The sequence below is a fragment of the Pyrgilauda ruficollis genome, unplaced genomic scaffold, assembly GCF_017590135.1.
Source record: "Pyrgilauda ruficollis isolate IOZ18807 unplaced genomic scaffold, ASM1759013v1 scaffold35, whole genome shotgun sequence".
Taxonomy (NCBI): domain Eukaryota; kingdom Metazoa; phylum Chordata; class Aves; order Passeriformes; family Passeridae; genus Pyrgilauda; species Pyrgilauda ruficollis.
Window position 1 is genome coordinate 2,556,572 of NW_024524934.1, and position 27,146 is coordinate 2,583,717.

A 27,146-nucleotide genomic window follows, 5' to 3' on the forward strand; every position below is an offset into this window, starting at 1 on the left:
CCTTGTGCACAAAGCAAACGCAGTATGTTGCCCTTTCACGGTTATTTTTCTATCAGCTCTACTCTGGAGATTGGTTTTGATCTCTTTATCCCTGTCCCTGGTGCAGTCAGGATGAGACCTCTCCTGCCGGCTGCAGAGGACGCTGACAATTTATGCAGCTGCTGAAGCACAGGCAATTTCTCAAACTCCTTTTACACACACCTGGGGACCATCAGCTCAGGTAATGATAGATACTAAGCCCAGATAGATAGATGCCCATAGCCTCAAAATTTTCCAAGTTTCTTTGTTATATACCCTTGGCTAATGCTAAGCTCATAACACTGAACTCAAACAGAAAGAAGATTTACAACTTGCTTAGCATAGGGATATCATGGTATCAATGTAAGGTGTGACTCTGAGAATAATGAAGGTGGCTTTCCTTTTCCTCAGATCTGGGAGTGCCCTGTGCTGGGAACATGTCTGTGTGCCAGGACAGCCCTGTGCAGTGGAGCTACTGGGGGGAGCTGTGCGCTCACACACACGCCGCAGCTGTGCCAGCAGACTCTGCAAACAACACACATTTTGTGTCTTGACATGAGCTTGAAAAGATCATCTGAGGTACCTGAACGTCTTGTATAATCATGATTAACATGAGCAGAGAAAAGCCCTTTCTAGAAAACAGCACAGGACTCGATTTGCACATGCTGAGTGAGCGGCAGTAAACATTTCAAGTGCAGGATTAATCTTCCTCTCTGCAATAGTGGCTTGTAGGTGCTATTGTCAAGTGCTAAAAATAATGTAATACAGTGAAAAAGTAAACTTTGGGCTGCACTAGCAACTACCCACAAATACTGCCAATTCCTCCAACCCTGGTACTGAGGAAATGAAATGCTCTCACAATCTCTCTGGATAGCCCAACTTCTACTGACTATTGAGACCTATAGCACCCCTGTGTATTGGATTTTAAAGTACAGAGAGAGTGTTTGAATTAAATTACTCAGCACAGCATTAGTTAAGTGTCTCTTGTGAGCTTCCTACTGTGAGCAAGCAGGGGACAAACTCCCAGCTGGTTGTGCTTTCTTCCCTACCCGAACTGCTTTTTTATTGTTCTCAGCATGCCAGGTCCCTCGAGGCGGAGCGTGACATTCTCCAAGGTTTGTTTCAGAGGATTGGTGAATTCCACAACCACAGACGTTTCTTTACCAGCTACCAGTTCACCTTTGGTCTGCAAGATAAGGAAAGGACAATGCGCCAGAAACTGTTAATAACATACACAGTACAGGCAAGGCAGAAGAACAGAGCGCACAGCAAAATTGCAGGAGGCAAAGAAAGCCTAGTGAGAGCAAAATTGTTGGATGGCACGTTTTTCTACCCATTGTAATTTTCCCTCAAACCACATGGCAGATCGAGAGGCTGGCCCTCATTTCCATAGAAAACTAGAGATCTGTATGTACAGTTCTGGAGCTGAGGGCCCAACTGAGTGTGAGTCCAGCTGATGGGGCCTCTCTTCCAGACTCTGCCCCCCTTCTCAGGCTTCCCACCAGCACTGAAGGGATTGCTCAGGACATAAGCTCCAGAAGAGAAGGGCAAGTCTTACTACCCTAAATTAGAAACACCAGGTTATGTGGTTACACCCTCAAAATTGTCATGCCCATCTTCCCCTTGCTTTTGCATTCTCTTCTCGTGCTCTGAAGAGTTTCTAACTTTGCACGTGTGCCTTATGGAGGCCTGGAGGCCAGCTTTCCTCCAAACCCTGTGTAAGCAAAAGAGCAGCATATTTTGCATTGGAAAATAGTAAACCTCCAAAGAAATGTGTTTTTAAACAACAGCTACATGCATGGGGATTGGGGGCTCTTTATCCCCCTGGAAATTCAGCATTTCTCACAGAAAATGTGTACTTATTTTGCTCAGGCAAGGGTTTTTATCTTAAGGCTGGCAGATCTTCCAGCCCACTTTATGGTCCGTCAATGGAATTAAAGGGCCTTGAGAAAGGTAACTAAGAAAATCAAGTATCTTGTCAATAAATTTAAAGTGGTGCTTTAAGGAAGTATGACATTTGCAAAAAGCTGCATAGGCTCTGGTCTAAGGGATTACTCTGTGCCAAAAACCAATAAAATAACTGGAGTAAAGGAGGAGACACAACTAAGCTCTCAATAGCATTTGGCCACCTGAATATGCAAAAGGATATCACTGGCATTTTCAGAAGTCTTGGCTCAATTAGGGATCCTATAACCTCTTAATTTCAATCGATCATATAAGATCACTGGGTGTGAATCAAAATCATCCTGAAGTCCCAGACTTGCAGCTGAGATCATGATATGCATTTGCTGCTCTTATTTTTGTAACCTGATCTCAAGGTTAGAATATGGTGTAATTTCCTCAACTGTTGAGTCTGACAATCTCCTTAGACCAACAGACAAAGATCAAAGGTTCATCTAAAGACATAATGGGAGATGCATTTTTTCATTCTTCTCTCTCACATCAAGAAATTTGGTCTGCCAATCACATCCACCGGCCAAACTGCACAAGAAAACTAAACAGATAAACTATCCCAAATTTCATTAAAAACAATAAATCAAAATTTCCTCTATCAATACCTGCATACACACCCCACCCCCACACCTTTAAAAAACCCAGCTTTTAAAATTTCAGTGTATTTTCATACACCCCAAAGCAACAGAAAAGAGAAAAACTTAGTTTTACTCGGAAACATGGGTTTTGGACAACAGTCTATTCCATGTGTTAAAAGTCCTTTCTTCAGAACAGCAGAGAGGATAAACTATTTTGAAGTTGAAAATCTGAGATGATGTAGAAGATGTTCTGTTTAAGTATTGAACTGAAAGAATTCTTTACTTTTAAAATTTGGTTATTGAAGACAGGTATTTGAAGTAGAGTTTACTTGTCTTGTTTACCTCCTCTCTGGAATGCTTAGTACCAAAAATATTTTGTTTGAAAATACAATTTTCTGATCAGAATATCATGGTATTTCTAACGACCATGAAACAGAGTCAATTTTTTGGCAAACTTTGATGTAGTCTTGATCCACGTTTCTAAAAAAAGATTTTTTTGCAGTTGCTACATAAATTATTATATGGAAACCTGAGCACTAGTTCAAATAAATATATAGAAGGGGGAAAAGTTGGATTTCTTTCAAGGTCCTGAATTTTATGGAGCCATATTCATACTTATATAAAGTTTCCTGAATATGTGTTCTGATTTTTTTTTTTTTAATATTAGGAAAAAAGCATATCCAAATTCCATCATTCAAAGCAGATGAAGGCTTGGTGCTTTTGAAACTAATGCAATTTATTTGGATGCCCGGTTGTGAATTGAGAAGTTTAAATCCCAGTTAAAGAGGCTTGTTAAATTAATCCCAGTTAAATTAAAATGCTTTGTCTTTGCCATACAACATAGACTCCTTGTAGTATCACAGACATTACTCTTCTCTATTTTCATAGGTACCACACCACTGTAGAAACACACTGCAGAAATACTCCAGCTTTCGGGGAGCACTGCTACAGTACATTTAGAGTGGCAGCAAAGCACTGAAGTCCCAAGACATTGTTCTGAATCAGTGCTGCCCGTTCAAGTTTGGAGAAACTTTCCACAATACCTGCGGAAGCTTTCCCAGCAAAATTGCTTCAATAGCAGTGTTCTTCGTTCTTCAGCAAGAGGCCCCTGTTTTGTGTTGCTTTAAACATAATAGACTTTTGAAGTAGTTAAAGAATTTGAGGAACTTGAGTGAGTAATCTCTCTTACCCTTTGAGTTTCTTCAGCTTTCTCAGATCTTTTCCCCTCTTTCCTCCACCGAGATTATCTCAGCTCTTCCCTACCAGTGCTGCTGTCAGCCTCTGTCTTCAATGTAGGGATGCTCAATACACTATAAAATGTAGCTATGTGCCCTCACACCCTCCAGCCAGCCACTGCTCTATAAGGTCCATGTTAGGTGCTCTGATGTGTGTAAGCGCACACGCTCCTCCACCCCACAAGTCAATGCAACACCCTTGTAGGGAACACATTCCTTCCACCCCAACCTTGAGCTACCTTGATCCGCAGGGTGGGAATTTCCAGCATTACTGCCTTCTGCACGGCCAGAATCTTCCCCGTTTCATTGATCCGTGCAGTCACAAAGAAATGAAAGGAGGCTTGCTCCAGCAGGTCGCGCATGTACTCGCTCGATTTGATCATAATGTCAAAAGAGGTGGCTGAGGGGAGACACAGGAAAGAAAAAAGGCATCTGAAGCAATCTGATCACTAACTGCTCCTCTCATCATGGCCAGCGCCAATTACATGAGTGCCTTGGAAAAAAGGTGGCTCTTGAGCTAAAGAATGGCTTTGATTTTTTTTTCCTCAAACTAACTTAATTTCTTTACTACACCATTTCCCCTCTAATTTTTCCCTCTTTCCATTTAGGCTGTGAGTTTCCAGGGGCAAGGGCTGGGTTTGTGCACAGCCCCTGCCCAGTACCCTCAGCATGGGCCAGGCCACTGTTGAAGGCTTCTAGGTGCTACCACAAAATAAATGAGAAGGAAAGCTGGAAATACGTATCTATTGGCACAGAGGTCCAAACCAGCTTTTGAGTATCATTCCTGTAAATGTTTGCTCTTTCAATTTACTCCTATTCCAGGGATGCCACCAGAGCAGCAATTGGGGGGTGTGAGCCCATGCAGGTTACCTGGGAGATCATCTGCTCTCCAGGACCTGGCTGGATATTTGCTTTTGTTCTACACTGGACTTGCCTGCAAAATTTAGCAAGAAGGTCTTCCTGTCACTACCATGCCCTCCAGAGAGCTTTCACGTGCTCTCTGACAATAATTATCGGAAGGAACAAGTCCCTGTAGGCTAGATAGTTGAGAAGCAGGGAATCATTAATTTTAACTATATTGAACTGCAATTCCCAGGCCAACAATGGTGTGAGAATGTGATGCAGAGAATCAGACCTGCTAACTAACTGACCAGGCAAAATATATAGACCTGAAGCTCTTCTCTCTATAAACATTCATTACAACCCTAGTAAACACATCAAGATCTCCCATCTGTTACCTATGGTGATTACTGTTATCTGTTATTTGTATTGTATTTGTGACATACACTGGAAACACTGAGATAATTGAACTCAGTTGGGTAAATGACATTCACCCCTTCTCGCTCTTTTGATCTGCTCACATCAAAACCAGTTCCTTGATTTGGTTTCAAAGCTATTCCCTTGGTGGCCACCTGACCTGGATTTACTAGGCCAGCCTTAAAATTACTTGATGTACTCCTGCTCCCTCCCTCTCACTCTTTATCTTGTGTAAAAGTATTTCCCATAATACCCTTAACAGTAAATTATAATTCAGGCAAGGTATTTCTCATCTGAGAAGTAAATAAGTAAATAAATTAGTTACAAACCAGGAGAAATTTACTTTACAATGGAAGAAAAGGTAAACTTTCCAGTTTAAAATTAATCACTGCAGGAAAAAAAAATATTTCCATTATCTTAGCACTGGTTGTGCTGATAAATTGTCAGTACCACTTACTGCATGTGGGAAAGCCAAGGGAGACACAACACTGAGTTGCCTTATAGTTTTTCAAAAAAATAGAGAAAACTAAATATAACTCTGTAGATCCAAGAGCACCTTTGAAGGCACTGGAAGGTTTAAGCTATTCAAATCCTCAAAGATATTTTCAGCCCACACAATTCCTTTCATCATTATTCTGAAAATAATTCATTCTTTTCCTGTTTGAAAACTTAGCTTACCTTATGCTTTCAGTATTTTGAAGGCCTTTAATACATCTGTTTAGCATTGTAATTTTTTGTTACATATATATTTATACACACACACATACTTCTTGACCTGAACAAATCCTGCTTGGGTGCCTTGGAAGGTATCCTCCCATTACATCCCTGACAGATTGTTCTCATGCACTTGCAGATAATCACACTACCTCCTTCACACTGCCCACCTGCTCAGACACTATTCCTGATCCTACATGTACTTCTTTCCAAGGAAAAGGTGAAAAAATTAATGTTCAAATTTCATGTATCACCTTCAGAAATGGTGTAATTTCTGAGGAGTTTTTGTCCTGTTGCAGAGAAGAGCACCCCACAAGTTGATAACTGTAGCTTAGATATAAGCAAATCCCCACCTTGAAAAGTGGGAATAATTTTAAAAATGTCTCATTGTCGAGAAGCAGTGATAGGGGCATATTCTTGCTACACATACATAAACATCCATGTTCTGTTCTTTCAGGTGCCTCTCCCCAGTCTGCATTCACTCACCATTGCTCAATTCAGAGTTTCCAGCACTATTTAAAGAAGCTTTTTTCTTAGCATTTACTTAAATTAGAAGAAAATAATTATAATGCTCAGTAATGTTTAAAAATCTATTAATTTCATTTCTTGCAGAGAGGAGCCAGGTGATCCTGAAAGCACTGCAGAAACTGTATTTTAGGTAGTAATACCCTACACAGACCTTTGATACAAGTGCAGACATAAATAAGTCCTGTAACCATGCACAAATCACAGCCAGAAAATGTAGCAGACGTTTCTCCTACAAGATGACTGAATTTTCTCTCATCAAAGAAGTGGCACAGAATTTAGACCAAGATTATTGAAACTGATTTTTTTTGCTGTACCTGTTCAAGTCTCCAAAATTTTGCAGTGTTTCAGATTAGATATTTAGTAACTGATGTAAGTCACTATAAGCCCTCACACTGTGTTTTGATAGCATATATTGGAACAATCCAATTTCATTTCCAGGCCCCCTACAAATGATCCACAGAGCGAGAAAGAATCAGTAAGTAGCTCTCAGGGCTTTGTTACAAGTTGGAGGTAGAAGTTTTATTAACCTTCACAAGAAGATCTTTATCAGTGGACTTCTACTTTCTGCAGAATAATGAGCTCCAAATAAAATGCACCATTTCAGATGATGTTCAAAGTGAGGAGGAAAGCAGAGGAATTTTTTTGTGGCCTGATACGAACTGTGGTTCCACGGAGGCTTCTCACTGAGACAAAACTAGTTCTCTTGGAAGAAAGAGGGCTCACAGTGTCTCTTGAGCTGGGATGAGGTAGAGAAGATAGAAAGCTCAGAGGTCAGCCAGGACTGCTGTGATCCAGCAGCAGACCCAGTTCAGGAGGCCCATCCTTTGGGTTCCCAAATTCCAGCCACTCCTCCTGCACTCAGAAAGGTTGATTTGCCAGTAGCAGTGTCTAGAAGGCAAAGTCATGGCTGCTGACTCTCTCAGCAGGGAACTCAAGTGAAGGATCCTCTACTTCATCTCTGTAAGTGGACATGGTCACGACTTTTGCTGAGCTGGCAGCACTGACCAAGGACACCAAGGACACAGGCCTGTCAGGAGAACAAGTGACTGGCAGTCACTTGTTGCTAGAGCCTGCTAGGTAGCATTTGGAAGTACAGCTGGTCCTAAACACCTGTTGCAATGGCTAACAGGAAATAGATTATGTCCAAGTTTAAAAAGGAGAACATCCCTCTTCCCTACTTTGAGCAGTACCAAAACCTGCCCACAGCCTCCTGAGCTGGTCTGCCAGGAACTGCTTCTCTCATGAGAAGTGGGAGGCAGGATCTCCCTACTGTATTCCAGAGGGCACTATGAAAAGTAAATGCTGCATCTGTAAAGATAATTCACCTTTGGGGCTCCTGCCCAGCTGACAAATGTCCCTGCCCTATCATGACACATTCTCATTACATATAAACTTTTTAGGTCACTGTAAATATGAAATCCTGAACCACACAGTCCTCCAAAGCAAGACATTCACTTGAATCTGCTCAGAACTTGTCAGCTTCTACCAGGTAAGAAAAAAAATACACCCTTTCTGTACATGACACCCTGTGGAACCAGATCTTCCCCTTCACTCGCTAAAATGCTGCTAGGAAAATAAAGGAATTCAAAGGAAAAACAATATCTTGCAGCTTAATACCTGTGCTCCTTTGATTTCTTTTGCACTAAAAAAGAAAAACTAACAATTCCCAGACATGCAGCTTGGTGTAAAAGAGCATTATGCAGGAAGAAAACAGCCTCAGCTTTAAATGATCCTGGGATCAAGCCCAAGGTAGGGAGGGGATCCTTCTGATACCCAATGGAATATTCCTACCCCGAGCCACTAGAATTGGCTCTACCCAGTGGAAACACTGGTGAAAGCTAATAACACAGAAAACAACTATGCAAGACTTACATGACGAGGGTTCCAGTTTTGCACTGAAAGAGTGTTTCTTGAATTCACTTTTTGTGACTCCTGTATAAAACACTATGTTGCCCGAAAAGTAGGTAGTTGCAGTGTAGGAGTTGCGACTCTTGTTCCTGAAAGTTATAGTGACTTTAAAGTCATTGCCAAGGACTGCCTTTTGCGCTTGGAAGTCCATGTCAACATCTGTCTGTGGCTGGTACGTGGTGTCTTGGATACTTTGTTTTTTAACACCATACATCACAGCAGTCTCAAGAGCCAGCCTCTCCTCATCTGAGCCTAGGAACGAATGAAAACCAGACTTAGAAAAGAAACAGAAGTGCAGCGTTAGCCCACCTACTGATCATAAGGGTGTGTCTTCCACAGTTTGCAGTAGCTGAAATAAACAAATGAGGACAGTGAACTCTCATGGGATAACATTAACAGTGGGGTAACTTCACAGCTGCCAAGGGAGTTGGTGTTAAAGCCATATCAGACAAACTGATGTAGCTGAATTCTTATCAATACACTGGTTAACTCTGTGTGAACATCGGGCCTGAATAAGAAATGTCTAAACATCTGTACAGAAAGCCTTGAATTGTTTTGAATGCTTTGACTTGCTCCATGACTGGCCTTTATTCTCACTACAACTTACTTAGGCTAAAGCATTTCAGAGTAGCAAAGTTTGTGCTTTGCTTGTGCCTTATGATCAAGGCATCTACAGTGTTTCTGGGATGGAGTTACAAATAAGGAATTCCAGCGAGCACTTTGGCAGCTTTTCATGAAACTCCCTCAGTGACAGAGGTTTCCAAGTCATCATCCAGGATTTGACTGAGATAAGTCTATGTCCATATGGCCCCAGCTCATTTCAGGTTACCTTCTCGGAACTTGTACTCTTCAGTAATGTCCATCATTCCATCACCTCCAACTTCCTTGGTCACAATCAACTGCCCAATACGGGTCGTGTCAATGTTTTCTACCACTTGGGTTCCATTTTTCTCCATTCTTGTGTAGAAAATGTCACTATTCACCTATGAAATTAAATGAAAGAAGATTGAGATATATGGAAGTAGAGAGAAGAAGAGGAGTCAGCCTATCCCCCCCAAAATAATGACACATTGATTTGAAGTCCCACTAATTACTCACATCTACATTTCATGTTTAAAATTAGTCAAATTAGTTGTATGCTGAGATGCATTTTACTATTCACAGCTCCAGAATTACAGAGAGTGTAAACTTTACAAGGCTACAGAGAGGTCATTCAAATTTAAGGAACACTACTACACATTTCTTGTACCAAAAAGGTTTAGAAATAGAGAGGAGAATGCTTAATAGCTAAAATATCTTCATTCTTTTCTGTCCTAAACCATTTACAATTCAATTAGAGAGAAACATGTCCTGCAGTGTTGCAATTCTGGGCATGCCTCCTCTGGTGATGCAAGAGGTTAAAGCTCCAGACCAGGCTCTCTGTCTCCTTATTGAGATATTTCCCTCTCTGATCTGTCAGTCAAATCACCCATGTGAGGTCTCCATGACTCACAGCAGCCAAAAGGAATGTGGTGAGCAGAAAGAATGAGCAGCTAGATCTAGCGACCCATTCAGCATAGCTGAATCTTGGAAGGAAAAATGGCTACAGCCTGAAGATTCAATGAAGTCAGAGCAGCTTTTTCTTATTATTACAACGGGGAGGAGAGAGTAGAGAAATCTCTGTCATTCATTAGAGCCATATCACACCTGCCGGCATGTCAAAACATAAGGATGAGATTGTTCTGTCACATGAAGTATACATGAAGTAACTTCTCAATCCATAAATTGAAGTGGAGCCCTATCTTCTGTCTCACTATGGTCTCACTGATATCACTCACTGCAGTAAAAATTTTCACATATGTACCTCAGCATAGACAAAAGGAGCATCAAATTGGAAGCAAACATGACCATGTTTGATGGCTTGAACTGAGGCTGGACCACACCTGTACATACCTATGGGGAGAAGAGAGACAAAGTGAGAGACTAAATAAATTAAAAACATGTAAAAATATTATGTTTTCTCAAAAAAACCAAATTCTTGGGATTTGATGAAATCTTCTAATAGTTTACAGGAACTGCTGATCAAGGAGCAAAAAGCTTAATTTTGTTACCAGCCCTGTAGATAACATAGACTCAGATCTGGAGCAACCTGGTGGTTCAGTACCTTTAATGGCACTATAACATCCACTGTAGGTCTCAAGCACAGCTTGAGAAATACAGTTACAGCTGGGTTTGGTTAAAACAGATAATTTTGGGAGGAGTCAGGTACACCACAGTGACTTACAGGCTAAGACCTTGCAACAAATTTGAAAAGATTGTATTTTAAGGGCTGGGAAATTAAAGACTGGAAAGAAAGACCAGTGATTTTTTTTTTCTCCTGTCTAATGCCTGCTTTTGTGGTTCAGTTAGGGCTGCATAAAGTAAAGGAGAATTAATCTGATCAGGCTCCTATATAGGTACTCCAAAATGTGAGAAGCCATCTTTGGCAACAGGATCACATCTCTTCAGTACCAAGCAGGACCTTTCTCATGCAGGATTTTGTGTTCCAGGGCATCATGAGCAGTCTTATGATAAGGACAGATTTATTTTAGAGTTCAGAACAGATCAGGAGAAGGCCCTGAGGTGAGTGTGGTTATTTGGTTCAAGAAGTTATCACTGGCCTTATGGTGCCACTGGCTCAGCTATCGTCAACTCATTGTTTGAAACAGAGATCCCAAACACTAGAAAGTGAACTAAGGAGGACTTCAAGCAATATTACCATCACTGGTTTCTTGAGGTGTCCCATCAACAACCTGCCATCCTCCGAAGCCAACAGGAAGGTCAGGTCTGGTCATCCAAGCTTCGTTCCAGCAATGATAATTCCTTAGACAAGAGATGAGACCAGTATATTAAATTCTTGGAAATAAGCACACAGACCAAAACAATTCCTGTGTATTTATGTCCTGGCATTGCTTCAATAACACTGTTTGTCAGTTCAGGGATAGAAATGTTGACTCTTTAAAAAGAACAGATTTTTAGGTCTGTAAGTTTGCTACCTAGCTGTTAAAATCTGAAAGCCACAATCCTTCCTTGTAGTTTCTTGACTGAAAGTTGAAGAAGGTTTTTTGATTGTTCTAATATGTTCTGAGTGTAAATGTCTCAGAAGATATGCCAGTGTTTGGAAATTGCTGGGGTATATGAAAAACTACACAAACTAGAATCCCTTTCCAGCCAGACACCTCCACTTCAATCTGCCTGCTAAAGCAAACTTTGAACCTTCAAGCCAATGAAAGATATTTATAATTATTCGGACTGAAGCTTTGGCATCTCTTATGAAGAGATTCAGGATCAGCTCTGCACATACAGTGTGTAGTTTTGTTTCCATGGCTCAAAACCAGCATGCTTTGCTGGCTTCCATGTTGGTTGAGAAAAAGACCCTGCACAGCCTTTCTAAAGCTATCTTCAATGTAGATTTCTTGTAAGTTTTTTCCCATGTGTCAGGCATGATGTCAGATCTCCTAAAACACACATCTTTTCCTAAAACCTACCTACAATCACTGTGAGCCAGCTTGGATCTTTAGGGCCCAGGTCCATGACCCCAATTATAAAATTCTGAGAGTAGTTTATCTAGGTGCTCAGGGTTAAAATGTTCTCACCTGGCTGGATGCTCAGGAGAATTAAAAAGACAGCAGAGCACCATCACAGTTTGCCCTGGGTGTTTCAAATATAAACAGAAAAGATGGACAGATGTTGTAACTTCCAGCAATGCTACTGAGGCTCAAGGGAAAGCACAAGCAAGAAAAAAAGATGATCTGGAAAGAGGATATCTCAGTAAAGCCAGCAAAGTGTTTGAATTTCATTACTGCAAAAAATAAAAGAAGGAAAGAGTACAGAAAGGGGCAATTTTGCTTGCAAATTATACATATCCTACAGCAGATCTGAATAAACTTACATCTGTGCAGCTGCTGATATAGCCTCTAGTACACACAATGATATTAGCAACCAAAATGGGGATTGTTAAACTCTGACCATTCCATTAATAATAGGTGAAAACCAGCTATGGAGCAGAGTCAGAAGGATCTGAAACTTGTCTAACAAGACATTTCAAAGTGGAAATGAAAGCTTGGATCAGGGTAAAACTTGTCAGTTAGGAGAGTTAATGAAGCAGCACTACAGAAAAAGGAATTATTCAAGGAAAATGACGCACACTCAGAGAATTTTTGATGCTGCTGAATAGTCAGCGCTGAATCATGCTCACAGAACTTTGCTGAGGGCTACCTGAGAATGGGGACACCCTTCATGGAAGGTGGGTGTTTGCAAACTGCTATGCCAACATATGAGAAAGACAATCCCTGCCCTGAAGCCTTCTCTGGTTCACTTTGAATCAAAGTCGGATGTGTCACCGGCTTTGCATTCTGCGAAAGAAGAACCTGAAGAGCAGGCAAAAGGAAAGGATGATAAAAACAAGGCTGGGAGTGGGGTAACAGTGTGGAAAATGGCAAATCTAGTCTAATTATTTGATTAGGCAAAACAGTTTTACTATAATTTTTTCTGTATTTGTCTTAGGGATAGGACCTTTCTTTCTGGTTTCTATTGGTGTAGTGTGGACACAACAGGATGGCAATTTTTTAGGTCTGCCTCCATGCAAATAACAAATACACATAAGGATATAGAATCTGAATGGACAGAAAGACAATGCCTGTAGAGCAGTGAGCATTAAGAAAAGGAGGATGAGGGAAACATTTGCCTTTCCAAAGGTAGCAGAAACCTCCCTATAGAAGTGAGTGTCACTGAGGAGCTGATTCTGTGGCCATAACTTGTTGAACTGATTCTATAATTGTTGTATTCTACAGCAAGCCTGAGACATTAAAGAAAGCAAGAATGGCAATAGAGATCAATGTAGTGACCATTAAATATTTACAGAGATAATTACAGATAGACTAAACAAAGCAATGGGGAAATTAATAAAATATGACCAGGCGGATTTTATGCCTGGAAGACAATTCAGGAATCGTAGTTCGTATTGCTTATGGGACAGGCAGATGCTGGAAGCAGCTGCTGCCCTTTTATGAGCTAACAAGTTCAGGCATTGAGGTTGAGAGGGATTGCTAGGGTCAGGCACTGATAATATTGTTGAGAAATTAGAGCAAAGTGATCTGGAACTAAATGGGAGAGCAGAGGTCTCAGAAGGGCTTTCTCCACAGGGCTGGACATGGTTGAACTCGCATGGGGTTGGGTGACATCAAGAAAATTTCTGCTGAGATGCTGATATTGATCTGCTTGGACCTCACAGTAGGAGTGAGTCTTGATTCCCATCCAAGGGAAATATTCTTTAAGTGTCTTTACATCATCATCAAGAAAGACAAGGGAACAGACAGTACCGATGGCCCCAAATCCGGCCAGATTTATAAAAATAACTTTTTGCAAACTCTGTGTAATTTTGTATTTGTGTTTTTTTTGTGGTGGTGTTGTTTCCTATCCTGAGGGAGAAGACAATCTTTAATAAAAATAAATAAATGTCAGATAACATTCAGAGGGAGCCCCACACTCAGAGATTGATTGGACTAAAAATCCTGGCTCCAAGTATCCCTGAAGTCTAGAGTATTTAAGACCTGAAGACAGATCAGCTCCAGCAGTACAAGGCTAGAGTACAATAGAAATGATATATTAGTAAAGAAAAAGAGCTTTGCTTCCAGTTCGCAAGAGATTATAAATAAAAGTGAGAAATGCATTTTAAAAAATCATTATAAATACCCCGAGCTTGTCCTCTTAAAAAAAGAAATAAAAGAGGCATTAAAAATAAAATCAGGGTTAAGACACAAGTCATTAGAAGGCAGCATGTGGGCTACCAAGGAGTGTTACAGTGTAATGAAAAGAAAGGACACAGAGGAGAAATGAAAAGAAGTGTATATATTAAGTCATGCCCAAAGGGTTATGTGCACCATGTACTAATAAATGCACTGGGAGGATAAAAGGATGAACAAAGCAGTCAAAAAAGTTATCAAGCCAAAGAAAAGCAATGTAGGCTGGAAGGATGAAATACTAGTGCAAAATTGCATGTGGATTTCACTGGGTCTAGGATGATTTTGGATGATCTGACCCTGTCCCAAAAGAATGCAGGAGAAAAGAGATTAAATTAAGAAGTCTTGGGAAACAGCTGAGAAAAATAGAGGTAGGGAAGTAAAAGGAAGTGTCAAAAGTTGGTGGGATGTATTTCATAGGTCAGGTTAGGAGAAGGAGAGCAGGGATGAGACAGTGAAAATTGTAAAACATAGCAATGATCCATTGCTGGGTGTGTATGGATTGCGTGCTGAGGATCCCAGTCGCTGGCTCTTGTTTCACATCTGTTATAACAGGCAGAAGAGGTTTCAGAAGACTTCTCCTTTACAGCTCTCTGAGCCATAAAAGGACCAGCCCCACGAGACATGCTGAGTCCTTCTGTCTCACAGACAGCAAGCAAAACTGCCCAAGGATACTAACAGGTGGCAACAAGTCAAATAGCAGGACCACAGCTCTGGATCTCAGGAGAGTAGGCTTCAACCTGTTTAAGGTCCTGCTTGGAAGCATCCCATGGGAGGCAGTTCTAATTAGAAGATGGATGCACAAGAGCTGGATGTTTTTCAAGAGTCACCTCCTCCAGACTTAAGAATGGTTCATCCTTGTGTGCAGGATATCAACCAAAAAGTGGCACAAGTCCACAGGGTGGTCCCAATTAAACTCCAACATTAAAAAAAAAAAAAAAAAAAAAAGGTGTTTAAGAAAGAGGCGGGGAGGGACAGGTAACCAGGAGGGAAACAGAGCCACTGTCTGAGCATGCAGGCACAGGTATAGGAAAGCCAGAATGGGGCAAAAAAAGTATGTCAAGGGATGTGAAGAGCAGCAGGAAGTGCAAGCAAATCAGTGTCAAAAGGAAGCCTATGGAATGTGGCTCTGCTGTTGAACACAGCAGGCAACCTGGTGAAAAAGGATTAGGAGAAGGCATTCAATGTTTTATTTGCCTTGGTTTTTACTGCTAAGATTTGCCCTCAGGAATCACAGCCCATGAGACCAGTGTGGAGGTTTGGAACAATGAAAACTGGACAAGTAACAAGATAGAGAACAGTTAAACAAACTGAATACACACAAGTCCAATGGGTCTGATGGGAAATATGAGGTTATCTGATGAAAAATGTTGAGAGAGCTTGCCAGTGTCACTGTAAGACTGCTCATATCTATCTTCAAAAGATCATGGTAATTGGAGGAAGTTCCTGCAGACTGGGGGAAATTAAATATTGCTCTATTCTTCAAGAGAGAGGAGTATCCAGGGAGAGAGAGACTTGTCAGCTTCCCTTTGATCTCTAGGAAGGTTATAGAGCAAGTTCTTCTGGAAAACATTTCCAAACTTATTAAGGACTAGGTGATCGGCAGTAGTCAGCATGGATTTACAAGCAGCCAGCTGTGCCTGACAAACCTGAGAGCCTTTTCTGATGAAACAAGTGACTGAAAGGACAAAGGGGAGACCACTGCATGGGGCTGGTCCTTTTGACTTCAGTGCCATCTCCCAGAACATCCTCACAGACAAACCTTTGAAGTATAGACTAGACAAAAGGACAGCAAGATATATTGAAAACTGGCTGAATTGCTGGGATCAGAGGGTTGTGATCAGTAGTGATCACCCCAGTTGAAGCTCAGTCATTAGTTGTGTACCCCAGGGGTCAATATTGGGTCTGACACTGTTTAATAGATTCATTATTACCTGGATTACGAGACCCCCTGTACCCTCAGCAAGTTTGCTGATAAAAAAAACCTGGAAGGAATAGCTGATACAACACAGACTGTACACAAGGAAAAACTAAGGCAGCTGGGACTGCTCAGTCTGAAGAGGGAAGGCTGAGTAGGATCTTATCATGTGTGTAAATTCCTGGTTGGGGAATTGAGGGAAATAAGACAGAGCCAGAGTCTTCTCAGTAGCCCAAGGACAGGACAAAAAGCAATGGGCACATACTGAAACACAGAAAAATCTGTGTGAAGATCAGGAAACACTTTTCTTACTGTGAAAATGGTTGAGCACTGGCACAAGTTTCCCAGAGAAGATGTGAGGTGCCCATCCTTAGAGATACTCGAAGCCCAACTGGACACAGACTTGAGCAACCTGCTCTAGCTGACAGTGCTTTGAGCTGGAAGGCTGGGTGACTTCCAAGGGTCCCTTCTAGTCTCAACTACTGTCTTGCTGTGACACAAGCGTCACATGTAAATGAACCTGCTTTCCTTAGATTTCCTCTTGAATATGGAAATCACATAAAAGATGCCACAGCTACAGGTTCAGTCACTTCCTCCACCACATAGTGGGTTTATTGCAGTTTTAATACAAATACTTCCAGAGATTAAGTTATTAATGAAACATGCTGATGAGCTGCTATGCTAATGAGTTGAAGATCTCATTGACACAAGTCAGGTATATTAATGTTGAATAGGACAAGTATCTCCTGAATATAGGAATGTAGAGGTCACATTCATTTCTTCATTCTGAGGAGGAGAGGCTTGAGGGCCAAAATCCCACACAGAGCATATAATCAATATATGCTACACTTCTCCTGTCAGACAGAAGACAGCAAGACTTTGAAGAGCCAGTTAGAGGACTGCCTTCTCAAAAAGAATGTATAAACTCCTCTTGGCCCTAGCGAGTTTCCTTTTTTCATAAATCTGGTGATAGCATTTCAGTATCTTTTATGGTACCTTGACTTGTTTCTTTTTCAGCTAAACAGGGTTTGTTTTGTCTTTGCAACAATGACTTTGTGCACACAATGTAAAACCAGTCTACAAATATGTAAACTGGGCACAAGCAGATCAAAAAGGGTGTTTTTTCATAGGTATTGAGGTACCCTTTGGAGCCTGGCTCCAGAAGGATGGAAATACCCATCCTATCCCCTTCCATTTTTAGAAAAACTGGTCCCTAAGGAATACAAGCGTATTCCAGCTCTCCTGTGTGCTTAAATGAGCACTGTATGGGAACATTAATAGCAGGATTCCCCAGGGATCGCCTGTTTACACCACAAGTCTTCGTATTAGTCAGCCTACCAGCCATCTATTCATTCTGTTTCACATAAGCCAGCAGTGTTCTTCAATGCACAGAGAAATAAACACAATACAGGCACTGTCATCATGGTTTTTTACTACTTAGATCATTGACACATTAAAGGCATTTTCCAGGACTCACCAGACAGAATCTTTTGTAAGTCTGGTGTCCACTTTTCCTTCGTCATCCAGAAAGAAGTCCATCCGTAAATTGGCATTGTTATCATGGGCAGAAGAGTAGTTGGTAATGAGTCTTGCAGGTATCCCCAAGCATCTCAGAACTGTGGCAAAGACAGAAGTGTGATGAGAAGGACAAATATGGAGACGGCATTCATGGATGACAGGGTGAGAGGACAGAAATAGTAATAACCAGAATAAAATGGGAAAACAGTCAAATCAACCCAAATAATTCCTTCTCTCTGATTTATATTGCACATGTTAAATATTTGATTTGGTCTCAAAATTACGAGCATTAAAAACAAACATTGGTACAAGGGTTATAACCAAAGCATCTGATTACCAATAGTTTAAAAACAGCTTTGCATAGTGACCACATGGTGGAATTTCAGGTCAAACCTGGGTGCAATGGGTCAGCTGCATGACCAAATGTGATACAAAGGAAAATAAATTTGAGCTTGCAAGAGATACACAATATATTAGGTCTCTTAGTATCAGTAACTTTTGAGAATTATGAGACTATGCTAAAAAGAAAATTAATAAAAAGTATCTCATTTTAAGGAGTTTTTATTTGGAGTTGTCCTGTTTGATGTCTGCTGTCAGATGGGATCTGGAGAACACAAAGAATGAAGTAGAAAATTACTGTTAACAATGGGGAAAAGCTGCATTATTTGCACCTGAAATGATAAGGTTTGAGAATCAGAATAAAATGGATTACATAATTTATATTGCCTGCCAAGTAACAGCATTTTGTAGTCAATAGTCCCTTCTTTCATTAAGACTTTAAAAGGAGGATCAAAAAAAAAAGCCCCTAGCCTTAACTCTCACACCATCACAAAATAGCACTGATGACCCTTCTTACCATTTGACAAGTGATAAATTCAAGAGATGTGGAAAAACTGTGGAAATGCTACAGCTATGTCCATAATCTGCAACAGTGCATCAATAGGCTTCTGTGTTTGTTGTGTACCCTGGCAGATAAATAGGCATGGAGCACATCCCCAGGCTCGAGGAATGGCTCTGTGGGGTGACACATCGTCTCAGCTACTCCAGATTACACACTTTGTCTCAGCCAGAAAAAGGTCCTGACTTTAAATTTAGGAGCCAACATGATTCTGCAGAAAAGAGAGGGTGAGAGGTGTTTGGTGGTTGATGGGGTTTGTTTTGGTTTTTTGGGGTTTTGTTTGTTTGTGTGTTTTTGGTTGGTTTTTTTTTTTTTTAGTTTTTTGTTTTGGGTTTTTTAAAAATCTTTTTTGTTGGGGTTTTTTTCCATTTTTTGGTTGGTTTTTTGGCGGCCATGGTAGCTGTGGTTTTTGGTTTGGGGTGGATTTTTTGTGGGGTTTTGTGGGGTTTTTTTAAGGGAAAATATTTTTATTGAAAATCCTATTTAAAAATAGTTCCAATGCTGCAGAGCTGAACAGCCCTGCTGCTACTGCTGGGTTTTGTATATTCATTACTGTCACTACTGTGACTCCCAATAAAGTGTAACACTGCGCATTCATTTCAAGTTCCTGGATGAAAAATTACCTGGATGCATCCAATACCATATGTACCTATTGATTAAACTTAATTCAAGTGCCCTCCCAGGCTTCCAACACATGAGCCATCAGGGCTCATTGGAAATAATTTGTCTGACAATTTCAAGATTAATGACCATTTTTTGGAATGTTTTAGCATTTTTAACAGATGAGTATCTGGAGTGTACGATATAGTGACCTTGGAAAGTTGGACTGGTCACAATGGTAAAACATTGACAGATGAGAGACTCAAAAGCACCTCAAAACGACCGTGAGAGTTGCACATGATTGTTTGGACCTTCGCTGTCCCCTGTGCAGTGGTCAGCAGCTGGATGTGTCAGTGGCTATCATCAGATCAGCCAATACTGGACAATATTTTCATTTCATAATGTTCAACAAACTTTATACTTGCAGTGCAAAGTGCCAGGTCTCTGACTTGACTAACTTAGTCAGCAAACCAAGCCAAGTTTTGCCCCAGATAAACACGCCTCTCCCTTTAACACAGCAGGCTCCGGGCTCTGCTGCATCGCCCCAGTTTCACAGTGGCCTGCAGGCAAATTATTGCGTAGTGGTGATTCAGGGCAAGTGTGGGGGGAAGGTGGGAGAACTGGTGTGTGTGTGTGTGTCTGTGATCTAGGGAAATCCAGATGAGGGAACAAGCAGAGAAGACAAAGTAGCCCACGGAGTCCACTGCGAGGAATTGCATCCATAAGAAACATTCGCATGAACTTTTTCAAACCCACAGTGTGAGGCTCAACATAACCAGGCAGTGTGCACTTGCAGCCCGGAAAGCCAACAGCATCCTGGGCTGCATCCAAAGCAGCAGGGCAAGGGAGGGGATTCTGTCCCTCTGCTCTGCTCCGCTGAGACCCCACCCTGTGAGCTGCCTCCAGCTCTGGGGTCCCCAGCGTAGGAAGGACATGGACCTGTTGGAATAACTCCATAAGAGGCCACAAAGTGTGTTCTTGTCCATAAGCAGATGATGTTGTTAGAAAGTGCTAGACAGTCAAAATATGGGACCAATCCAATGCTGCTTTCCCCACTGTTTTTTATGACCTGCAACATTCTGTTTACTGCAACACTAGAACTCTAGTTTGACCAAATGTGTTTAGACTTAACCTTGTAGTGCTAGACAATTCATAAACTAGGCCATCATTTATTTTCCCCATTCTTCTGGCTCATGAACGCCACATAAAATGTTAACAGTGCTCAGTTAACAGGTGCAGGGACAGTGCACCTCTATTTTTCTGGGAGCGATACTCAGTAGTAAGATTTGGCCTTTCTGGAGCAGAAACACTATCACATATCCCATATTGAGTAGTTATTTAATCTTTTAGGTCTAGACAACAAGCACGCTGTCTAAGAATTCTTGACAGAGATGTGGACTGTGCTGAAGGGCTCAACTTTCTTTCACACAAACTCACCCTCATGAGTCACTGAGTACATTTCTCTGAACCAATAAATAGTTAACAGATTTGTGAGGAAGAGCAGCTGACCTGAAGGACACACCAGAAGTTTTTTTAAAGACCACCTATTTTAGCCATGTATTTTTAAGTATCTCTACTATTTACTCCTGAACAGCACAGAGCTAAGAAGTATTTTAGTTGGTTTTACCAAAAAACCCTGTTAAGCAGGAGCCACACAGCAGCTTGGAGCTTTTCTCACTGATACCTACATGTGTTGAAGACACCAGCGAAAACCCAGCACTGGCCATATCGGACAGGTTGCTTAGAACTGTAATACTCCAAGAGAATGTCCACACTTCCCGTCCAGGCTGAAGGTGCAACACCATAATCGTACGAATTGTTCCAGGATCCAGCAATCACACCATCTTCATCCCTGGAGTTAATCTAAAATCAAAGGAAATGAGCATTAGATGTGTCAGAGACTGAATAACATAAAGCTCTTTAACTCAGCAAACCGATAGGATGAGAGAGAGTGAATATAGCCAAGCTTAGGCTAGAAAGTAAGACAGAAGTGTTTCATTATGAAGGTAGGGGTATAAATAGGACAATCTTATTAAGGGCCATGGATTCTCCATCACTGAACAATTCTGAATGAAGGTCAAACACTGAAAAATAAATCTGAAATTAAATCACCACACTGGGTATCCATGTTGCCAGTTAATAAGTTTTATTAACATTAAACATGCTTATTGTTGTGTATTTTAAGTAAACGCAATCAGTTATATACTGGTAAGCAAGTCTCAGAAATATTAAGCTGTACTCTTTCCATTATCTGTTTCTCTGTCCATATCAGCCCAGAGATTTTAATAAAATAACTCTTGATTTACAACAGACTGAGAGGAGAACGAGTCCACTGTTATTTTCAGAGTAGAAACAAATTTCTTTGGTCTGGCCCACATGAAAACAAGAAGGAATTTGCTGCGTAAGTTTTCCTCTGGTAAGATTATACAAAACAAAGAGTTTTGCTGACTAATGGCTGTGCTGATAGGCATTAACGAGCAATACTTCTCCTAGCTGCAATTTGAACCAAACCAGTTGAGGCTGTGCAAAAAGCTCATTTATGCTGTACCTTTTAATTATGCTAATGTGGAACAGCTACACGCCAGCCAAATAAATCACAATTCTCATTTAAAAGCTTTTGGCTGCATTAACTACTCTTTTATAATTAGAAAATCGACTTCCTGTGAACTCTAGGACTGAACTGAGATAAGTATTCAGAGTCATAACCAACGGGTTAAGAGGTTGTGCCCATCTCACTGGTGTAGGAAATAAGCCAAGAAAATAATCACTTCAAGGACAGGACAGCATGTTGATCTTCACTCTCTGCTCTGACTGTAATGAGTGGAAGAAGAGAGGGACTCCACCTGCTCTGCCATGCCAGAAAGCCTCAGAAGGATTCCAGCATGGGGGGCCATGTCTTCAGACAAGCTCAACTCTACCACATTTCAACTTGAGCAAGAATGAGGTTGAGTAACACAGGTGGGATTTCAGCATCTCTTCCCCACTTCTTACTCAGGTCTAGATTTCAATGACCAAATCCCCTACCCAGTTATGGCCCAATTCTGCAGATTAGCCCTAAAGTCCATCGAGTCCTGGATTTTCAATGGTGAACTCCTCCATTTCTCTAAAATGTTGAGTGGCTCAAAACCTAACTAATATCCAAGACCTATTTGGATTCATAAACTTTGTTCAGTTCTGTCCTGAGGATTTCCACAGTCCTTACATGAGGGACTTTTGCATCTACTAGTTCAGGGATGAGGAAACCACATTTGATTCTTTCTTCTATCCAAAGGTCCAAAACTGTATTTCTAACATCTGGGATGAAAGAACTAACTAAAATGTCAAAAGACAAAGAGAAGTAGAGAGAGAATACTTCTTGCTGAAGTTATTCCATTTAACATGCAAGACTAAGAGGCTGAAGATTCCACTTCAATGTCTTCTAAGACAAGGAGCTCATTTTCTTAAAGCCTGGGCAAATGCTATAACAAATGGGTTAAAGAATCATCCATCTCCAGCAGCCATGTCTTGTGGACAGTCTATTTTAGTAGCTGGCTCAGGAAAATATCTAATTACTCTAGCTCAATGACTACAGTATTATTCTGGAAAGCAGAAAGCATCATCTAATAAGGCAAAAGAGAGGACTCAGCCTCTGTCTTCCACAACCTGGATGAGTCTAGCATCTTGAATATTAGGGATGGGACTGCTCTTTTACCCATAGCATGATTCCTGGTGCCTGGCAACTGGAAAGAATAGAGGTCTGGATAGTCTTCTCAGTTATTTTAGGCACTTTTATTCTGATGGGGGTATGTTTTGTGGACCTCATGTTACAGAGGACAGTCCCCACAGTGTTTTCCTCTGGGGCCAAAGCTACTTATATAACTGCTCTCAGCCTGATTAGGTCATTTGGGGCTTGGATCAGACATAACATGCACCACTGCAGTGTTCTAAGACCCCATTGAGGTTAGCACTGGAGTCCACATAAAGTCCCTCAGTTCCCCATCCAAAATTCCACCCATCACACCACTGTATTGTCCATAGAAGAAACAGCTTCCTCAATTATATTAGCTACTGGAAAAGGAGCACATTGTCACATAAGAAACACTTATGCCTGGAGTGCAATGTCTAAAAGTGGCTTTCCCACCAGTGAGGCACAATTCTCAGGAAAAGGCAATAAGCCAACAGCAGTTGCTTGAACTTTAGTGGAGAGAAATAAAGTGTCAGACCCCAGAATGGACAATTGTCAGAATGGACAACTGGCGTGTTGTGTGTTGTAGAGAGCATGTCAGGGCAAGAGGGCCAGTTAAATCAGCCCAGTTTTGATTTATGAGTCCCTTCTGGCACATACTAGGCATCCATTACATACCACTGCTGAGGCAACACGGCAGATTTTGATTGGGTTTCCACGACCAGAGAGCTCCAGTTCTGCCTTGTCCATCAGGAACAGGCAAGCATCCAGAACGTTTTCTTCAAACTAGATAAAAGAAAATAAAAAGGGACACAGGGGAAAAATTGACTCACTTTTTATTCTGGAAAGAACAGGCAAAGCTATTTTCTCTGTTGTTGTAATTGATGATCAATTTCAAAATCAGCTGGTCACATCAAAACTCTGTGTTTAACAATAGAAATTTTCTTCTGGAATAATCACCCATGTGTGGGAAAAAAAAATAAAAATGTAAGAGTCTGTGAGGGAAGAGAATTTTCAATTCAATCTCAGTCCAGTTTCCAGAAGGTTGAAATGACAACACAGACTTTCTGACAGGACATGGAATTTTTAAGTGCTAACAAGTATATAAGAGGAGGGTATATAATAATAACTACAAGAAGCTTGTCTACTTGTAAAGGACTTTATGTCCTTCACAGATTCCAGACCTACTAATTCCAGGGCTTCTCCAACACAGCCGGTGCATTGCTGGGAACTTGAACAATATGTGGTTTGCAAGTGGTAATTTGAAGACACTTGTATTTCAAAGTTATTTTAAAAATCTGTTTTAAATTGACAAGCCAAAAGCTTATTATATAGATTAATCCTGGTCTAAAAAATTTAGACATCAAAAACACCAAGTGACCTAAAGCAGTCTTCTTTAAAAATAGAGTGAAAAGGCACATTTTTTTCAATCTAGCATGAACAAGCACAAGAATGAATTGAGGGCAGAGGTGTCTAAATAGACCACAAACCATTTGTCACAGAACTTGCCCTGCTATGTATTTCATTTTCCTTAGAAGAAACTGCATAGCAAAGGAAAATACCTCTGTCCCCTGGAAAATGGTAGCAGACAGGGAAATGCACAATAATGAAACAAATATCTTCTAGATACACAAACTTATATTAACATTCAAGGTTGTGACAGAAACTATGTGGTGTTAGGTTTTATGTTCTGTGCTTGCATCCTGAAAGGTATGATTCATGCTAATAGGATTTTTGCTCTCAAGCTGCTCCTGGAGCTGGATTGATTTCCTAACTCTCTACAGCCTGGCTTAGTGCTCCTTGGCAGATAAGGCCATCCTGAATTTTGCCTCCTGAAGAAAGTGAGATGACCCCAGATCAAACTGCTGCTTTGGCAGTCTGGGGAGAGGAGAATGAAGAGTGAGGTCAGAGAGCTGAAAAGGAAGCCCCAAAGAGTAAAGACTGCTGCTGATACAGCAGAGAAGATGGGAGGAATAGAAGTGACATCCTGGACACTGAGCTCTGGCATAAGCCAAGAAAGGGGAAGCACCATCATGTTTCACCATCTTCAGCCATTTCCTGGCCAATGGAAGTTCTTTACTTCTGCCTTGAGAGTAGGACTGCCATATGGATCCTTTTCAGGAAACATCCTCCAAGGCAGCACACCGCTTATTATCACCCACACTTGCACTGAATTACTTTCTCAGGTTCAGGTATTCACTAATGATCACTTTATAATCTGAGCAAAACTGAATTAATGGTGTTTGGGAATAGGGAAACAGGGATTAGTGTTTCTCAGAGACCTACTACTAGTATTTTGTCATCACTGGGAAGCTGAATAATTGCACATCCCAGTCCCCTCCACTGGGATATGATGCAAATAATGTCTGGTGAATGGCTGCTGTGGAGAACCTCTATCCCAAGGAGAATCCTCACAAGAGAAAATGTAAACTCTGGGCCCTTGTAGCTGTCATTCCTTGTTCAAATTCAATTTTCTTCTAGTCTGGCCCCACAATCTTTTATCAGGATCAAAATCTGCTATCTGCACTTCAATTAATCAGGCCTGGGATAGATCAGTAAGAGGCTTACCCTGCAAATTAAACTTTTCTCATCTACAGTTTATGAGACACTGTCAATCTTGCAGTATATACAGAAAGAATAAAGAGAAAATAAATAGCTATCAGGGTTGTTGCCTTCCACCTCAGCATTTGCAAAGTGACCTGAATGCTTGTGAAATAAGTGGATCAACAGGGAAGAAAGGACAAGCTGCAAGGGCTACCTGGCTTACATTTTTGCAGTAGTGTAGGATGCAGAGTAGCCTTAACACCAAGGCCAGTTTTGCCCTTCTTAACTATTAGGGTATTTAAAAATAATTAATCAAACTAAATCAGTTTTTTGCCCTCACTCTTGGCAAGAAAATCCTACCTAGAGGGAAGTGGAATAGAAAAATAGCAGTTATAAGGCTGAACGTCTCTGAAACATCAGAGGAACCAGAGAAGTAGTAGGCAGGGCAGCTAGGACAGGTGAGTGAACCTGATGTAGGCACAGCCCCTGTCTGTTCCTTTCAAGCTGAAATGAAAATAAACCTATTTCAGGAGCAAGGAACTTTGGTAAAACCACCTGGGAAAAAATGCAGGTGGAAAATAAGGCACGAGAAAACACCCAGGTGAAGTACACAGCGATATGCCTTGTGTTACAGAGCAGCACACATAGCTGTCCTGCCCATCCACCTGCATGCTAAACTGTTTGCAGGAGGTGACCTTCCATTTAAACCAAAGCAAGAGAGGCTGTATCACTTTTTGCACCGGTTGATTGAGGCTGTGTTTCTCACAGTCAGCTGCAGGCAGATGTGCTCTCAGGTTGCTTGTGGTCTGACCTGACCAAACACATGTGCTGTAGAGTTACATGGGCACAGTGGGTTTCCAAGCTAATAAATATGTGGGCTTGAGAGAAGCCACGATGGCAACAGAACTCTATGCCCACCTGTTTTATTTTATTTTTCTCACAAAACCAGAGGTCAACATTAAATGATCAATAGAGCATCCAACTTCTGACATTTTTCAGCTAGAGAATTCCTATGTGCCTAGGTGTCTTCCAAAGCCAAATTTCTCCTGGATCCTCCATGGAATTTTCTGAGTGACTGACTTTTAAACTTTCTTAGGAGGGATCACAGTAATGTTACAAGGAACACCTCCATCCTCATTCATTGCGGCCATGTTTCAACAGTTCTGGTTTTTTTCTTCCTCTGTCCGTGTTTCTTGCCTTTTCTCTTCTCATGTTGATGCTTCTCATTACAGACAGCAGCTTTGAGAACCATCTCCAACCAGTTTTGAACTCTATGCTCCTTTTCAATTTACAACCTGAGTTAAAGTTTCCAGCTGTCATAATCCTAAGTCATTTTTAAGAGCATTACCATGCACAAGTCTATCTGCATTTTTGTATATGACCATATACCTTTCACCTCTATGACTCTGTGTGGCCATGTGCTTTTACTTACATGTTGTAAAGGGCTATAGATCATAAATATAAAAAGAATAATTGTATGATATAGTCAAAATATAGGCTTTTCTGCTATTGCTTTTATTCACTCACAGCAATGCTGCTGTTCTTAACATCTAGGATTGCCAAAAACATGTCTTTAAAGGTTGGAAATGGACAGGGTAAAATGAGGAACACTCTCTCCTCCCTTTCATTGAAAGTAAGGGAACCAGAAGAATATTTTTCTGTTCCTTTGCAGATTGACAGGTCTGTTGAACCCCATCAAAATTATTAATTCCATTAAGGCTCTTGGCTTGGGCCTGTTGAGATGCATGTGCCACAACTTTCACATGGGCAACCAATAGTAAAAGATGCACCACAGCACAGGGTGAAAATCAGGTCTTCTGATTTCAACCAACACAGGAATTTCCATTTCCAAAGTATGTGAGAAAGGACTGTGGAATGGCCCTAACCTCCCAGGCAGAGCTACCTCCTAGCAAAACCAAATAAATAATGCAGTTTCTCAAGGAAGGCTGGTATCTGTGTCAGGAAGATGCCAGATTCCCAGAACATAAACACCTCAGGCCAAGCCACCATAGGCCATAAATTTAGCATCTTAGAACATAAATCCAGCATCTAGT

At 41.1% G+C, this 27,146-nt stretch overlaps 1 protein-coding gene across 2 annotated transcripts in view; it reads right to left on the reverse strand.

The window, feature by feature from the left end:
* The window catches only part of F13A1 (coagulation factor XIII A chain), a 59,510-nt gene that overhangs the window by 4,741 nt on the left and 27,623 nt on the right, over window positions 1–27,146 (reverse strand). For both annotated transcript variants that reach the window (XM_041475427.1, XM_041475428.1), the window contains exons 6-14: window positions 23,227–23,334; window positions 20,573–20,747; window positions 17,346–17,484; window positions 10,929–11,032; window positions 10,035–10,123; window positions 9,021–9,174; window positions 8,156–8,443; window positions 4,024–4,184; window positions 1,068–1,204 (exon numbers count right to left, since the gene is read on the reverse strand). In XM_041475427.1, the coding sequence (XP_041331361.1) occupies window positions 1,068–1,204; window positions 4,024–4,184; window positions 8,156–8,443; window positions 9,021–9,174; window positions 10,035–10,123; window positions 10,929–11,032; window positions 17,346–17,484; window positions 20,573–20,747; window positions 23,227–23,334 (1,355 nt within the window). The remainder of the gene's footprint in view (window positions 1–1,067; window positions 1,205–4,023; window positions 4,185–8,155; window positions 8,444–9,020; window positions 9,175–10,034; window positions 10,124–10,928; window positions 11,033–17,345; window positions 17,485–20,572; window positions 20,748–23,226; window positions 23,335–27,146) is intronic.